An 18024-nucleotide genomic window follows, 5' to 3' on the forward strand; every position below is an offset into this window, starting at 1 on the left:
AAGTGCTTCATTGTGTGCATCCCTAGCTACTTAAACGCACCCAAAGCTGTGTCAGTAAAAGGCACACATTCATGCAGCATGAAGGACTACCCCCTTGCAAAATACTACAACTAAATAGTGGCATGTCACCCAACCCCTCACTAACCCCATCTCAGCTACCCAACACACCATGGCATGGCATGCTATATGAAAGCAACCAAATGCATGCACAACACATGACATAAGTGTCACAAAGTCCATTGTCCCAAATGTAAACAGGCCAGAGACAATTTCCTCTCACTAATAAAAAAAAACAGCGCACATGAACAAATACATACCAGCAAGCCAAAACATTAGTATAGGATCCAACAGTGGCAATGTATAACAGTAAAAAATGAAAGTAGTGCAAGTGTTGCAACCTGACAAAGGCAGCACATCGACCCCTTCCAACTGCAGTGTGTTGCTGGAAGGCAAATGTGGCAGTGTACTGCATACAACATGAACTGCATCTGCAATGGAGAGGGGCTTGTTAAGACATGAATAAGCTACATGTATATATGCAAAAAGTCCTGTATGTAATACTATGTACAAATCAACCATGCAGTGGAGAAATGAACACCAATCCCCACTAGGGATGTATACACAGTTTGGAATACAGACTGCCCACACAACTTATGGGAGCCCAATGCCTCTGTGTAAGTTACTGTCACTTGGTCACACCCTTTGTGAGCCCATGGAAAGGGGAAGCAGGAGGGTGGTGTGTGTCAGGGACCCAAGTTTCTAACCCAAAGACAGGCAAGCCTGCATGTGCCCAGCTGGAATACACAGTGGATGCCTACGGGAGCCACACAAGCAACACACTGGGGGTCATTACGAGGTTGGAGGTAACCATGGCGCTATTAGTGCCATGGCTGCCTCCAAAACCTCAACGACTCTGCCCTGGTGAATGGAGCTATTACCGCCCCATTCCAAGGTTGGTGGGGGCGGTAATTCCCCATTCACCAGGGCCCTTCCCCATTCCAATTTGAGCCCCAATAGGGCTCAATGGGAATGGGGAAGGCGCTAATAACTGTACCGCAAATTGGGGTACCGTTATTAGCTCTAAGGTCCCTCTGCGGGTCCTGTCCTTAATGTCTGGTAAAACCAGGCGTTAAGGGAGGACCCGCAAAGGGAACTCGTAGTAGGGTGGTAAGGGAATACCGGTACCGGTGCCCTTACCGGTACCGGTAATCCCTTACCGCCCGAGTCGCAATGAGGCCCACTGTAACATGAATTCACAATCTGAAAGAAAATGGTTATGAACAAAAAAGTAAATTCAAATTAAATAAAGAAAAAGAAAAAGTAAATGAAAAGTAAACCAAATTAATAAAATAACAAAGTAAAAATCAGAATACAATTTTAATCAAAAGATCAAATGAAAATAAAATAAAAAAAGAAAAAGAAAAGAAATTCAAAATAATAAATAGAAAAAAAGAAGAAGCAAAAAAGATAATACATAAATTAAATTCTGAATGAAATATGACAAAAAATGTAAAAAAAAAATAAAAATTGTTGACCGGGGGGTGCGGGGAAGGGGAGGCCACCCAGGAGGGAAGAGGTACAGGGTGCAATCCAACAATCACATGTGTGGATGTTGAGAAAAAATAACCCTCAATGGGCTTATGGCCTGCACCGCTACCTTACAGTGGGAGAACTGCAGTTGCTTTCATCACCCTGTGGTGGTACATTAGAAGGTGGGCGTGATATGGGAGGCAGACCACGCAAAGCCCTGGCATTCTCCTCCATGGCAGCAAGCATGAGGGTCTGAAAGGTTTGGTTCTGCAGGATGATGGTACGGAGATCCCCATGCAACACCTCACGGGTAGCACACATTTCTGCCTGCAAGGCCTCGCGTAATGCCCGAATCTCCTCACGGGTTGCCTGGAGCTCAGCTGAGAGTGTGCATGTTAGCTGCTCCAGCTGCTGTTCTGGCCTTGTGCACTGGGACACCTCAAGTGCACCCATAGTATCTCTGAGGGACCTGTGTTCTAACCTCAGGGCATCCCTGTGGGCCTGTGACTCTACAGATATGGCTGTGCGCAGGGTCTCCAGTCTATCCCGTCGGTCCCTGTTGGACGACAACATGTCCTCCCTGTGTGAGCGGCACATGGACTCTGTTGCCTGCTGCTGGAGCTCCACCTGCCTTTCAGGGGGGAGAATGGAAGTGGCCATACGATCCATGGCCTGAGCCCTCATCTCACATGATGCCCCCTGTTGTGCTGCAATAGTATATATGGAGTTCTCCCACATAGTATTGCCTGGTAGTGCACGGCCACCGCGTTGGCGGGCACCGCACCTGTTTGGGGCAAGGTGATGTTCACCTTACTGTGCTGGCACTGCCTGAGGCTGCAGGACTGCATTCCTCCTTTGATGTGCTGGCCCAGGAACAGAAGCAAATATAGCGGAGTGTGACCCTGCATCAGTAACCGCCACAGGCAGACTTTCCAACACTGAATGGCCCATAGTGGGGTCTACCCCCAGTGCAGGTGGGTTGGACAGAACAGCATCCCTGCCAGAAACACTCACCTGTGACGGGACATTTGTCTCAATGTCAGATTCAGCACCTGAGCTGTAGAGGTCTGCAGAGGTGTACCCAGTGACACCCGTGGACAGGATGGTCTGTAGGAGTAATGGATTTTCACCCACCACCACCCCACATCCTCCACTGGTGCCTGGTTGTGTCTGTGAGTACTCCTGCCTCTGCGCCATCTCCTCCTCCTCAACAGCATCTAGTGCCTCATCACCTGCAAAAACATAAAAGAAAAGTAATGAAGACAGGCATGAGCAGCATAGCCCACACACATAGGCATCACGAGGTACACATCGAATACATAAATGACAAATGTCACACATGACAATAACTCTGGCATGCATGCACTGGCAATTAAGTGGAAGGGGAGCCTAAAAGCACCCACTGAGGACTCCAAGATGGGAAAGCAACACATGTGCTGCATGCTGCATAGCACCGGCATCACACATTACCTGTGAGTGGCATGGACAGTCCACATACATGACACATGCCAGCACACAGATGGCACGTCGCATAGCCATGGATGATTTGACAAGGACACCCAGATGGTAGCAAATCAGTACTGTCAACCATCCATGTGAGATGGACATCATGAAATAGAACATGCAAAAGAGTGTGACAAAACACGCATGTGCCACACGCTGCAACAAAGCCACTGTTCACTAATGCAGTGATGGTAGGCACATCGGTACATCAATGGCTGGTCACTTGGACATGACAGAGGACAATTGTCATGTTGGACATTCAAACAGGGCCCCGAAGTGATTGTGTGTAGGCCATGGGTAGGTGCACTTTACTCATTCCCATAATAAGTAAACAAATGTGGGGCATTGTGGGGTGTAATCTATGTCTGAAGTTTGTTACATTTGGGGCAGAATGGCGCAAAAATGTGTGGTAAATATGCAAAGGATTTCATCAATTAGGCATAATGAACAGGAAAACAGCATGAACAATGTTGTGGCATGATGGCAGTTGAAGGGCAAGTGCAGTAATCAGGTGCAAATTGTCAACTGCGGTCAGAAGGGATACTGTAAATCCCAAACCCAAGGCCGGGGGATGGTTTGGAGGCACCACATGGGTGACCCATAGCAGTCATGACTACACAGCCTCACCTGGCACTCAATCAGAAAGCATCACCCAAGCAACATACACATGGTTTGCACACACATGCATGGCCACACACCGGACATTGCCTCAAGATCTGATAGGTCTCCCACGCCTTGGATCTGATCCTCTGTGATGAAGCCATCAGCGATTGACTCATGTTCTGTGAGTACTTCCTCCTCTGGTGGAGACCCACTGCCAGTCACCAGAGTAGAGGCATTCTTGGAAGCCAGCTTGTTTTTTGCTCTGTGTTTGAGGTCATTCCACCGCTTACAGCAATCATCAGCTGTGCGCCTCATAAATCCAAGGGAACTAATCTGGTCCGTGATGCACTGTCAGTGGGCCCTACGTTGAGCAGTTGTAGTCTTGCACCCTCCAGTAACCAGCATTTCGCAGCAATGGGCCAACACGTGGCCCACAAGTGCATCTGGTTGCACATCATTGAAACTACGCTTCCTTGACGTGCCAGAGGGGGGAGCCGTGTCTGGGGTCCCAGCCTGTACCGAACACCCTTCATCCTCTTGAGAGGTGGTGCAGACTCTGAGTGGCTTACGCCGCTCTGGTTGGTAGGGGCTGAAGCACAGGTGGACTGGGCACTGGAAGTAGTCAAAGGCACGATGACCAAAGGCTGCTGTGTGATGTTGGCAGGACCAACCTCGGTGTGATGGACTTGGACCAACACTGTCCTGGCTGGGTGACTCGGAGCTGGGGTGGGTTGAGCTGCAGCTGCCCTTGCAGCCTCCTCACCCTGGCTACTTGGGGCAGCAGATGACATTGCTGCCCCAGATCTATGTGGCCTGGTGACAGCATCATTTACCGCCACACGTGGCTTTGACTTGGTGACACGGAAGTCGGCCTGTGAGTCATCCTGTGCCATTTCGGTTGACAATATGGGCCGGGTTAACAAGACCTGAGCTGGGATGGTGTCAGCTGCAGCTCCCCGACCCATTGGGGGGGCATAGGTGTCCCTAATTGGTCCTCCACACACTGGCCTCTTGGGCCACTCTGCACATCCTGGCCACGTACCCTACCGTGGCTACCTCTTGGAGGTTGGCCACCTTTGCCTCCCTTACTACTTGGTCGCCTCCCGACCATGGCACTGATGTTCTTGTGCGAATGCGAGTTGCAGTAAACAATTGTCCTGGCCAATTGCGGTGAAAGGGGCAGGGTACTAGATGAAATACGTACCCTAGTGCTCTAGCAAGGCTGTCTGTGACCCCTGGTGGAAGATAACGGGTCACGCACTGCTCAGGCAACCCGAATTTTTTTTTTAACGTGCATGCGACCCCTGGTAGCCCATGTGCATGGAATAAAGAACACGCACTACGCGGTGGCACCCAGAAACACAGAAATCAGCGTACGCGTGGTACACTCAGGCTACAATGACCTCTGAATGGGTACCCGACACACGGGGGCAAACACAGTTGAAAAATATGTGCCTGACTCACCGTCTGCCTGGAAAAAGAATGTGAAAAAGATGCGCGTGTGCGCGTTGGCAACTCCCCCGCCAAAAGAAGAATTGAATGCTGTCTGAGTATACAAGGAGTACGAACTGGAACCGTTGTGAAGTAATCGCATGTGAACCGACAAGAGGTACAAGATTCACCCGCTCGCTCGCCACAAAAAGCACATACAAGAAAATGGCATCCTACGCGTACCTTTTAACCCAGCCCACGCGTGCGACGTCACTTATGCACGTACACGCCAAGGGCCTTTCCTCGAATTACACGCATGAACACGCGTACGTGCTGTTTTTCCACATGCTGATTCACTATGCACCCGTCACGAGGGAAACGCCCGCGTGTGTAACGTCACAGACGCGCTTACGCGCTAGGCCTCTGAATTTCTCGAGGCCCCTTTCCTCAAATTACACGCTGACGTGCAATATTTTCACGTGCCAATTCACTCCGTATCAAGCTGCCCATGCGACAACACACAGAAGACCACGCTCCTGCCTAGAAGGCTATTTTCCTGCCCCCCAGAGCCCCGAGCCCGCTCCCACCTGCCATCTGCTGCTGCCTGCCTGCCTGCTGGTCACGTGCCATGCTATTTGGTGCCTGCACGTCAGCCATCTGCAGGGGTCCAGTTGCTGTGACCACCCCTGCTGGAACAGAAGATGCCCGACTGAAGTTCCATCGCTCCACAGCCCAGCACCAGGACCCAGTTGCCCACCCACACCTGCCTCGGGAGTTGCCAGTGAGACCACTGCAACCCCCAGCCAGAGAGGCAGAGGGCTACCAGCTTTGGTGCCGCAGAAGTTGGTATCCTGGTGGAGCAAGTCCTGGTGCATTATGATGCCCTCTTTGGAAGTTCACACGCCGACAATGAAGGACAGAAGAGGATCTGGAAGGACATTGTGGCTGCCATCAATGTGGAGGGGGTGGCAGCCCACGACATGGCACATTTCCGGAAGCGCTGGGAGGACTTCAGGCCCAGGACCCTCAGCAAGGCCCGGCGCCTCTTGAAGGCAAAGCATACAGAGGGGTGCCAGGTCCGCCTTACCAACATCCAGATGAGGGTCCTGGAATGCATACGTCCATCTCTCCACCTCCAGATCCTTCAGATGCTGACACATCAACCGGTAAGTGTCCATGCGTACTGATTGGACGCAGTGCATGTTGTGGTGTGCCAGGAGTGTGCAGGTTGGACATATGTCTTGAAAGGGCCATGTAGGGATGTGTATGTACAGGGACATGAGCCTGCCGCATGTGTGAGTCACATCAATGGTTTATGTGTTCAAATGCATGATGGCCAAATGCATGTGTGGGTGCACACATGTTTACATTTCTGTGTATGTACTATGGCATGGTTGGGGTGTGACACATTGATGCTGGTTCCACCTTCATGTACGTGCATGGTGTACATGTGCATGTCTGTGTATTTGACATGTGTGCCACTGTGATACACCATGGACGCATGTGACACCGACATGTAGGAGGCTGATTGGCAGATGTGACATAGTTGCCGAGGATTTCACAGTGACAGGTGGTGGAGATGTACAGATGCATGTATGTCTGGTGCCGTGTGTGCATGTGTTCGGCACTCCCCGTGTTGCACGTGATGTCAGGCTACCTTTGGATGCTCATGCTGTTGTATGTGTATGAATGGTGCTGCCTGCTGCATCATTACCGTTAATTTGCGCATGTGTGTGGGTTCAAACGATATGTGTGCTGCGTAGTGTGATGCCATCTGTGAAGTTTGACACTGCCACTCATGTGCAACTGTCATGTGTGTATCAGACCATTGTACAGCGCCCTGATGCATGTGTTCTGTCTCTCTCTGTCTGCAGCGTCAAGTGATGAAGAGGGCGGAGACGGTGCTGTGGAGCACAGCGGCAGGGATTCCACCGCCAGCCGGAGATGCAAGGCCCAGCTCCCCTCCCAGGTTGTCATCTCTTCGGAGAGTGAGGAGTCTGGTGCCGCGCCCGCGGCCGCAGCTGCCGAGGGTAAGTCCAAGAGGCGGAGGTCGGCGGTGGACTCCTCGGCAGCAGAAGGGGCAGCTGAGACCCCACAGGGGCCTATGGAGGAAGATGGCACAGAGTCATCCAGGTTGTTGGGGGGTTTGGTTGAGGAGGAGGCTGTGGAAGGCCCATGCATGGGGCCTGGTGGGGGGATTACACTGGTGCTAGTGGTGCAGTCCAGGGGCAGGGACAGGAGGTAGCAGAGGTGCCTGTGTGTAATCCTCTCCCCGATCCTGTGACTGCATCATCCGGCACCAGCAGGAATGCCTTCGTCCAGACCCGTTTTCAGGGAGGGGATGTGCGAACAACAACTGGCCTTCCTCTCCCTGCGGATGTGGCAATCCAGGACCATGTTGAGCCTGTCCTGGCTGGGGTGGTGTTGCGTCAACCTGGCATTCGGGAAGACGTGCAGGGTTCCCGTGTGGACAATGCATGTTTTTTCAGATGCCTCGTTGACCGCGTTGACCTACTAGGACGGGTCACCAGTGCTGGGTTCCTCCGTGTGCTGGACCTTCTACCGACCCCCTCCTCAACTGAACCCCCTATGCGCCAGTCGTCCTGTGTGCCATCTTCCTGCCCATGTATCACCTGGGCATCCTGTGGAGCTGGCCCTGACCCAGCGGCCAGGCTGGTGGAGGACACATCCCTGCCACAGTGGGGAGTCGGAGGTCCAGCAGGGGTGGCCACCCCAAAAACTGGACCCCAGCAGGAGGAGGATGTGCAGGCATTGACAGGCAGGGCACATGCATGGCAGCAGCAGGCTCAAGGTGGGAGCGATGATGGCTCGGCGCCATCAACATTACATGGACAGGCATCGACCAGAGGGCAGGAGGACCCTGGATTGGGAGTGTCTTCCATGTGGCAGCGGTTGGGCCGGCAAATAGATGTGGGGCAGCGGGCGGAAGAGGCACGGCACACTTTGGTTAGGGCGGAGAACTCCATGAGTAGGGCGTTGAGGCGGGCTGAGTGCCTAGAGGTAACTCGCAGGGAGTTGGAGGAGGACATAGCTGCATCCCAGCGAGACCTCGGGGCCAGGGAACAGGCCCGCCTCCAGGATGCTGAATAGGAGTTCGATGATGCCCTGCCTGGGACATCAACAAGTGAGCCGTTGGACTTGCCCGCCACCTTTGTAAATAGTTCTGTAGGTGTAAGTTTCCTTTTTATTTTTTTTTCCTATGCCCTGCCTTTTTGTATATAGCTATTAATTAGGTAGGATTTAGGTTAGGTTTACTTTGTATTGGTGGGCTCATGGACCCTTGGATGTTCATTTGTAAATAGTTTTGGACCTTGATTTCATTTTCTTGGACCCATGGTGGAATACTTTGCTTTTTTTAAACTCTGATTTTTGTTTGATGGACGGACCCATTGGAGCCATTTTACTTCGCATTTTATTGGTTACAGCATTAAGTTTTTTTTCTATTTTGGACTTCCGGACTTGGAATATGTTTTGTTGTTGTTGTGTGTGTTTGTTTTATTAATTTGGTTTGTTCTTCAATACACTTTTTACCTATACTTTACTTGTGTGGTCTTCTCTCATTTGTTTTGTGCATGTCACAATGTGTTTTTTCACAGTCATGTGTCGCCATTGTGTGGGTCTGAGGGACATGTATTTATGGGCATGCATGTTATTTATTTTCTATCATGACATTGGGAATTCAATGTGGAGTGGATGGAATGCTTGGTTGGGTGTTTGGACTGGGGTGGCGTGGGGTGGGATTGGGGTGGCCATAAGAGCCATGGGTCTGGGGTGTGATGACGTGTCGGGTGGGGGGACATGAGTCGGGGCCTAATGGCAGGTGCCCATCAATGGTGGGTGGGTGGGGGGACATGAGTCGGGGCCTGCTGGCAGGTGCTCGTCAATGGTTGGCGGGTGGGGGACATGAGTCGGGGCCTGCTGTCAGGTGCCCATCAATTCTGTGTGGGTGCTTTGGGGGACATGAGTCGGGGCCTGCTTGCAGGTGCCCATCAATGGTTGGTGGGTGGGGGACATGAGTCGGGGCCTGCTGCCAGGTGGCTGTCAATGGTGGGTGGGGGACATGAGTCGGGACCTGCTGCCAGGTAGCCGTCAATGTTGGGTTGGTGGGCGGTACATGAGTCAGGGCCTGATTGCAGGTGCCCGTCAATGGTGGGAATGGTGGCTGACATGAGTCGGGGCTTGCTGCCAGGTGGCAGTCAATGGTGGGTGGGTGGGTGGGGGACATGAGTCGGGGCCTGCTGCCAGGTGGCTGTCAATGGTGGGTGGGGGACATGAGTCGGGACCTGCTGCCAGGTAGCCGTCAATGTTGGGTTGGTGGGCGGGGGACATGAGTCAGGGCCTGCTGGCAGGTGCTCATCAACGGGTGGTGGACATGAGTCAGGGCCTGCTGGCAGGTGGCCGTCAATGGTGGGTGGGTGGGTGGTGGGGGACATGAGTCGGGGCCTGTTGGCTGGTGCCCGGCAATGGTGGTTCGGACATGAGTCGGGGCCTGCTGGCAGGTGCCTGTCAATTCGGGTGGGGGACATGAGTCAGGGCCTGCTGGCAGGTGCCCGTCAATGATGGGTGGGTGGGTGGGGGACATGAGTCGGGGCTCACAAGTGCGCTCACAAGTGCATGGTGCCATGTGGGCTGCCTGCAGGGCATGGTGAGGGATGTAGGGTAGTCCTCTGTGGTGTGGACTGCCTGCAGGGCATGGGGAGGGGGGAAAGGCCACACCCGGGAGGGGCCACAATGCAAAATCGCATGTAAAACTTCCCGCACACCCCCCGAAATACACGTACCCCGCTCGCACAAGGCCTATCGCGTGTGAAACTTCCCACGCACCCCTGAAATACACATACCCCGCTCGCACAAGGCCTATCGCGTGTGAAACTCCCCATGTACCCCCAAAATACGTGTACCCCGCTCCCACAAGGCCTATCGCGTGTGAAACCCCCCGCCTACTCCTGAAAAACAGGTACCCCGCTCGCCCAAGGCCTATCGCGTGTGGATCTTCCTGCGCACCCCTGAAATACACGTACCCCGCTCGCACAAGGCCTATCGTGTGTGAAACTTCCCGCGCACCCCCAAAGTACATGTACCCCGCTCGCCCAAGGCCTATCACATGTAAAACTCCCTGCGTACCCCTGAAATACACGTACCCCCCTCACACAATGCCTATCGCTTGAGAAACTCCTCACATACCCCCAAAATACACATACCCCGCTCGCACAAGGCCTATCACGTGCACCACCAAAATGCACGCCACCTACCCTGGGCATGCCCCACAGGCAGCCCACTCACCCTCCCCATGCCCCGCAGGCAGGCCATCCACCCTCGGCATGCCCCACAGGCAGCCCACACCACAGGGGGTGCTTTTTCTATGCAATTTACCTGGCGCAAGCGGGGTACGCGTATTCCGAGGGGTGTGCGAGTACATTTTCACACGTTTTGACTGCTGTGAGTGGGGTACGCGTAGTATTTTCACACGATTACAGTGTAGCGGCCCTTTAAGCTGGTCCATGGTTAGCGCGGCCCTTTGCGCTGCATTGGAGATTTCAATTGCTTTTCCTTGCGTAAGGGGCGTTCTTAGGGGCGTAACTGGCGCTGCGGGATGTTCTCTGCACCAGCACTAGAAATGGCTTGGAAATTCCATGAATACACGGTGTGCCAGAATGCTGTTTAGCGCACGCGGCTGGTGCACGCTGGCCCACGCTCCATCTCTGCACTGCTCGCGTGCGCTGCCTCTGCACTGAAATCTACAAATTACCCCCTGTCGCTACAGTGTAAGTACAGAGACTTCCCCTTGCTCTGTTGTGAACAGAACAACCACCAAGAGCAGACAAAGATAAGGTAAAATTCCTTACTACTTTCTGTACAAACAATGCAGTATTAAGAAACATACTTTGCAAGAACTGGTACCTACGAAAGCTGGACCCACATGTCAGCAAGTACATAGACAATCATCCCAATGTAATTTACAGAAGAGCTAGAACCCTCGAAATGAATATAAGTCCTTCACTACTACCAGAAGACAAAATGATCCTAACACAACATGTCTGCAAACAGCAACAACAGGTTTTAGAAAGTGCGGCCTGTGCACCATGTGCAAATATGCCAATGAATACACAGACCAATTCAAAGACAATGAAGGGACAACCATCAAGATCAATGAGAGCATAAACTGTAAATCCAAAATTTGTGATCTATGCCATAATTCGCATCTGCGGGAAGACCTATATGGGCAGTACAATTCGAGAATTGAGGACACGAGTACGGGAACACCTGTCCTCTATACGAAGCAAAGATGGAACACTACCTTTGGCCGTACACTGGCAAAGACATCACCAAATGGGGAACAAGAAAGACATTGGGCCTCCTTACAAGGTTGGCAGTCCGGTATTAACGGAGCCAGTAAGGCAATACCGGCCTCCATTACCGGTCCTTAGTATTACCACCCTAGACGCCGGTCCGACCAGCATCGACAAAGGATCCGCTGTGGCCGTGCACCACCGTACCAGCATGCGCGCACGCGCTGGTGGCATGCCCATAATACCGGCATCCCGCAACAAAGGACATCATGAGTCGCACGGACATGTACATACCGGCATCGAGATGCCGGTAATAAGGGCCACCATGATGGTGGCAATACCGGCATCGCTGATCACCCGTTAACAGCAATCTGCTGTGCAACCAAGTGCCACAGGTGCACACAATCAGCGCAGGTGGAGGCAATGGAGTCAGGCCCAGCCCAAAAGGAGCACACACACACACCACACCACTTTCCAAACCAAAATGATACCACGTGCATTTGACATACTGGGGCTGGAGGACATGCCTGCACTGCTGCTCCTTGAGCAGGCAGTACAACAGGCAACACAGAGGAGATGCAGGAGGAGAAGGATGGTGAGACTGGCCCAGCAAATCTCACCAGTGCAGGTAGTTGTTCCCCGCAGACAGCCATCAATTCCACGTGTAAGGGCCAATCCATTTGACTTAACCCCAGCACAGATCCACACCCTGTACCGGCTGGACAGGGACAACATCACCAACATAGTGGAATTAATACAGGAAAACTTGGTCAGCCTGATCAACATCCATACAGCCTTCCCCCCTCTGCTGAAGGTGGCATCTGTGCTCCACTTACTGGTCACAGGCACTTGCCAACACACAGTGGGCCAAATTGTCATGATCTCTGCTTCCAAAAGGTCAGGGTTTTCCCAACTCCCTTGGAAGCAGATCCATAACCCAGGTTCCGAGTGCCAACCAGTCCCAATTGGGACCTTTTGGACCCAGTCCTGGCGCCAGTGGCACCAGGCTCATAAATATGCCCGCTCAGGAGTAAAGGGCGCGACTGTTTCTGCTGTTCGGCTGGGACCCTGTCAATTGCTCATTGCCGCATTTTGATACCATTTTGATACCCTGAACTTACGATCTCATCAGGAAGAAGCCGCTCCGACTCGCGTGAGTCTGTCAGCAGGAGCTGGCAGCAGTTGAAGCGAGCGGCTCATTGTTGCAAATCCCCACGTGACATCGGTCACGTGACTACTTGGGCCACACCTCCAGGAAGACCTCCTGCATAAAAGCAGAACAGCGCGACCCTTGCGGCGTGAAGCCCGCTCAGGAGTAAAGGGCGCGACTGTTTCTGCTGTTTCCGGCTGGTCCCGGCGGTTCGTGGGTAAGTGCTGGGAAATTATGACTTAAAAATCTTCCAGTGTTTAGCTGTATAAAATCAAACAAGGAGTGTGGTCTGACAAATCGACCCTGTACTCATCCATCCATAAATTAAAACCAGAACAACCAAATAAAAGAAAAACCCAAAACACCACAAACTAACATGAAGAAGGTAGTGACGGCTACCCAGAGTGTCAAAGACAGCTGCCCGCTCCCAGGAGAACCCCTATTTAACATCATCGACGAACCAGGTCGTATACTACGAAGTGGCCTCTTAACAACAAAAAATCTGCCTGAAATGACCATCACACACCCCATAGCAATACTGTCACCCCCAATACCCCCTCTTAGATCCCCACACAGATACAATCTACCTATTTGTGACGACGCATGCTCATCGGACACGCCTGGTGCTGACGATCCTCCTGGGGTCCGAGAAGGGAGCACATCTGGTTGCAGCACCGCCTTGCTGGCGGTAGCCGGTGGAAGGGAAGGAAAAGGTTGCTCGAATCCAAAACCAGGGGAGACGTCGGGTAGTGAAAGAAGTCCAACACAAGATAAAAAACCTGCACAGTTCCCGGGCTCGCGACCATCTGTGGACCAAGAAGAGGCACGACGAGACAAGACGGAGGAGGAAGAAGAGGAAACATCGGTCGGGCCCGTCAGAGTTCCACAGACAACGAACTCTGTATCCACCACCGTAAAGAACCATAAGACAGAGACTGGCGAAAAATACAGCCGGACCACGGTTGACCCGAAACAAAATAAACTTAATACTTTCAATACAGCTAAACCATTACAACAGACTTTCCTCACAGAAGAAAGTCTAAAAAATTTACCAGACCATACCTCTTTCAAGAATCAAAAAGAGAGCAATACGTATCCCCCTATTCTTGAAATGCTGACTCAAATAGAGACACATCCAGTGACAGCCAGGGCAGATCTATCAAGCCCTGAACTGAATATAACCAACTGGAGAGAAAACTGTTCAATGAACGGAACTATATCCTACTTGACAGATCAAGATGGTCAAGAAACTGACGACACTAACATCTTGAGAGAACACAACTGGGTCAAACTTCAAACATACCCAGCCATAGACCCAAGTAATAAAATCCCGTCCCAAAAGGATTTGAACCTCTCACGTGTCGACCAGAACGACAACACGGGTAAAGAAAATACTCAGGAACTAAAAACCAAAGAACTTGAAAATAATAGAAATTAAAAAAAAACAGAAGTCAGTATCTCGGACGCTACTTTTTCATCAACTCCAATCTCCAAATCCGCGCTGAAACCACATAAAAAAAAACAAGGTAAAATGACACCCCAGACAAACAACCCGATCGGAAGATTCTTTGAGAAGTTAGGGAAAACTCCCACTACGAATCGGTTTGAACTTTCTGATATGGAAATACTAGAGGGAATCCCTCCATCCCCTCAAAGAATTCCACTCAAACAAATACCAGCAACGCATTCCCTGGTAATAGGAACTCCGACACCTCAATTACGATGGCACTTCGGCCAAATCGAGACCCCTCAAGATAAACCAGAAAAATCAAAATTAGACACTGAAACTTGCACAAGTGCAAAGAAAATGACTCAAAATAAGGAACAAGAAAGTATTTTGGAACCCAAAGTGTCATCTAAAGTAAATGAGAACAATCAGAAAACGAGATATAACCTAAACAATCAATGTATGAAAAACAAAAAAATAGTCACATTGACAGAAGAATTTTCAAAGGAAAAAACTACGCTAAGCGAAAAATCTGCAACTGAAGAAACTAGAAAACCAAATCAAGAAACGACAACAACGGAGGCAAAAAAAAACCATGAGAATATACAGAAACCAAACACCATTCGTGAAAGAAGTCAAGAAGAAATACAGCTGACAGAGGCCATACTAAACTATAAAAACATGGTTAGGCGCAGAGAATCGAACCCAGATCTGAAACCTATTTGCCAGCAAAGAAAAGAAGATTCCTTGGTGGAGGCTCTGCGCCCACTCTATTCGACCCCAAACAAAACTAAACCGGGACAAGAAACCACAAAAATAAAAGAAAAAAACTCACCTGGAAAAAAGCCGGACCTAAAACTAGTGATGTCTGCAGTAACAGTTGGTCTAACACCATTCGGTAAATTATATGAGACCATCAACGATACGTTAAAGGACCACACCTTTATATTAGCATCTGTAAACTCAAAGCTGACCCACTTAGAAGGATACATTCTGGCTCTCGAAGAGTGGAAGGCTAGCACAAGAAACCAAGGAACACAAACGGATAAAATAGATCAAGGAAAGAACGACGTGTTTCAATTCAAGAAAAATCAGTGAACAACAGCACTCAAACTATACTGATGAAAACAAGTGAGATCAGTAACGGAAAAGAGCCACCAGAAGCACTAGAAAAGCATGCTGAGAGACCAGCACAAAAGTGCAACAAAGATAAACCCAAGAGAGACACACGAGAACCAACTAGTATTAAAAAACATATGAACCCGAGAGATCAGCTGAATGTAACCGAGCCACTAACAAAAAGTGAAAGGAAAGCCGATCATTCTAAAATTCCACAAGAACTGGAAAACGCCAACATACAACAGGCCCAGAAGAAAGTGGAAAAAACAACTAAAACAAACGAACTAATGACAAAATGGATAACAGTCACAGACAAAAAACCATCCATGAAAGAAAACAGCAACACTCAGATAAACCAAAAAGGAGATCTTAATCAGGAGCCAGATGAGAGCACGATTGACATATCTAACATCAGCACTTACTCAATCGAAGCTTCTGAGTCTGAAATACCTCCCTCCATGACAAAAAAAAGGATGGTATCATTTGCGGAAAATGAACTACCAGCAGAAAACCGAAAGGAAAACCAATATAAAAAACAAATGAGAAATGCTGAACAAAAAAGAGAAAAGCTAGAGGATTCAGAACATAAAAAAGATCGGATCTCCCCAGAAAGAAAAACGCTGTTCCGTCTATCAAAAAGAAAGCTTAACAAATATGATTACAGACAAAGATCTAACGAGGAAGCTTACCCAAAGTCCAGTAAAAGATTGTTCGAAAATGAGAGACAAGAAGAAAAAGCAAAAAGAAGTGATAGACGATATCAACAAACTTACTTGACCCCCATAGGACAGAACGACAAGGCAAGCGAGATAAGAACACGAAGAAGCCAAGTTACCGAGACGTTCGACAATAGAAGAAGAGATAAATCTTCAGATAAGAGAAACAGGTCTAATCAAAGACCCTTGGACCAGTCTTTTCAGCAAAACCGAACTAGAAATTTGGCGATATTTACTCGCAAAAGTAACTCGACCCGAACATTAAAACTTGAAAAAAGATCCACCTCAGAAGAGAAAACCATCCTGAATAGAAGAACCATGCTGAAGCTCCTGGACAAATTCACAAATGGAGATGAAATCAAAAGCATAGACATAAACATAGTAGAATTTGCGCATAAGGGACGGACAGACAGCATCTTCCTACATATCACGTCCCAAACTGTAAAAAAACTCTTGCTTCAGATGACAAAAGAATTTTTGAATCGGGGTTACCTCTTGCGAGAAACGACACCAGAAGAGAGAGGACAAAAGATCCAAAAAACGAACGAAACAAAACAAAAGGACAGCTATGAAGACAAAACAAGTAAAACCAATGACTGGATAAAGAATACTTCGAACAGAAAATATAATCTGAAAGAAAAAAGAAAATATCCCGCAAGCCCGAGGAATCATGAACATACGAAAAAAGTAGAGAGAGAAACAACTAGCAAACTTAAGGGTTCAAGTTCGGCAGAAATTACAAAAGAAACAAGAAAAGAAATCTCAAGAGAAGATCATCACATTAAAAGATACCGCAACGACGATGATGAGGATACAGAAAAAACCAAATCCAGAAAAATAAATGGCCCAATCAGGCCGCAGGAGGGTACAGGAACAGAAAAAACCACTATGAGAAAAACAACCTCAACCCAGAACCGACTAGATCTAGTGAAAAAAAAGTTCAAAAAGATGGACATGGCTCCCTCAGGCACTAACACGCTATACTGGAAAATAGCAGTCAAAGAGCTTCCCTTCGGGTAAAGAAAGGGATCAAACAAAGATGGCAAATGCTCTGTACAACAAAGAGCAAACAATCACTATCGGATCATGGAACACTAGAGGCCACATCCATCTGACAGAACCAGGTGAGATAAACTTAGGCGGATTCGACCTACTAAGCCTACAAGAAACCTGGCTGCAGTTGCCACCCAGCATGGATGGTTACGAGATCCAACTGTCTCCTGCCCAGAAAGGTGAAAAAGGTCGCCCAACTTCGGGCCTTTTAACAGCCGTCCGTACGGGCGGATCACTTCGAATAGTCCATAACCTGGTATCAGATACACTAATCCAAGCGATTGTCGTAGAATGGGCAAAAGAAGAAACCGCAACGAGAAAAAAGAACAAAGATCTTATCCTGCTGCTGAACATCTATTGGAACCCGGCCAAAACTAATATAACCACTTTTTTAAAAGAGATAGAAAAAATATTAACCTTGGCTACAACAACATTCGATGTGGACCACATTTTAATATGTGGAGACCTAAACTCGACTTGCCCAATGGTAGACGATGTGAAAACTTTAGGAAATAAAATAAACACCTGCTCAAAATCAACAGCAAGAGGCCTTGCATGGGCGGAGCTGATGGAATCCCGAGATCTGTACAATCTAAATTACCTGGAGACAACTAGACCGAGAATTCCAACCTGGAAGGGAGAAGGAAACGCAAGTACCATCGACTACATATTTGTATCCAGGGATCTATACCAACAAATAAAAAGCTTTGAGATAGTAGAATCCACCCGGAGTGACCATAACTTACTCAAAGCGACATGGTATGCCAACAAACCCCCGCAACTTAACATGTCAACCAAGATGGCCATAAATACCCAAGGAAACCGACTACGAATCACAAAAGAGGGAATAGCCTCGATCACAGAGTCCTACAAACAAAAAGAGCTAGGAGAAAACAATAACACATTGAAAAATCTGGACTACTGCCCGTTGCTCATACCTTACCTTCAAACTAGGTATGCAAGGAAAACAGAAAAAAACCATCTGCATAAATACAATGACGAAATCCGCTCAAAGAAATCTGAGTTACGAAAATCATTAAGGAAAGCCAAAAAATACCCCACACAGTTAAACTTAGATCTTGCAAACAAACAAAAAAGAAAGTATAAATGGTGGCTCCAAACATTCCGAAGAAAATTGTACCAAGAAGACGCAGAGACCAT

The 18024-nt window shown here is 49.3% G+C and overlaps 1 protein-coding gene across 1 annotated transcript; it reads left to right on the top strand.

The window, feature by feature from the left end:
• The first annotated feature begins 15096 nt into the window (after positions 1-15096).
• On the top strand, positions 15097-16830 carry LOC138579740 (caldesmon-like). Its single transcript, XM_069649977.1, has one exon. It carries the CDS (start codon positions 15097-15099, stop codon positions 16828-16830), a length of 1734 nt encoding a protein of 577 aa, XP_069506078.1.
• The last annotated feature ends 1194 nt before the right edge of the window (positions 16831-18024 follow it).

Source organism: Ambystoma mexicanum, chromosome 3p (assembly GCF_040938575.1).
Source record: "Ambystoma mexicanum isolate Mex_15411 chromosome 3p, UKY_AmexF1_1, whole genome shotgun sequence".
In the NCBI taxonomy this organism is placed as follows: domain Eukaryota; kingdom Metazoa; phylum Chordata; class Amphibia; order Caudata; family Ambystomatidae; genus Ambystoma; species Ambystoma mexicanum.

What these genes read in the sequence shown, in the direction of transcription:
- LOC138579740 (XM_069649977.1), top strand. Translation starts at nt 15,097, where the DNA reads ATGAAAACAAGTGAGATCAGTAACGGAAAAGAGCCACCAGAAGCACTA.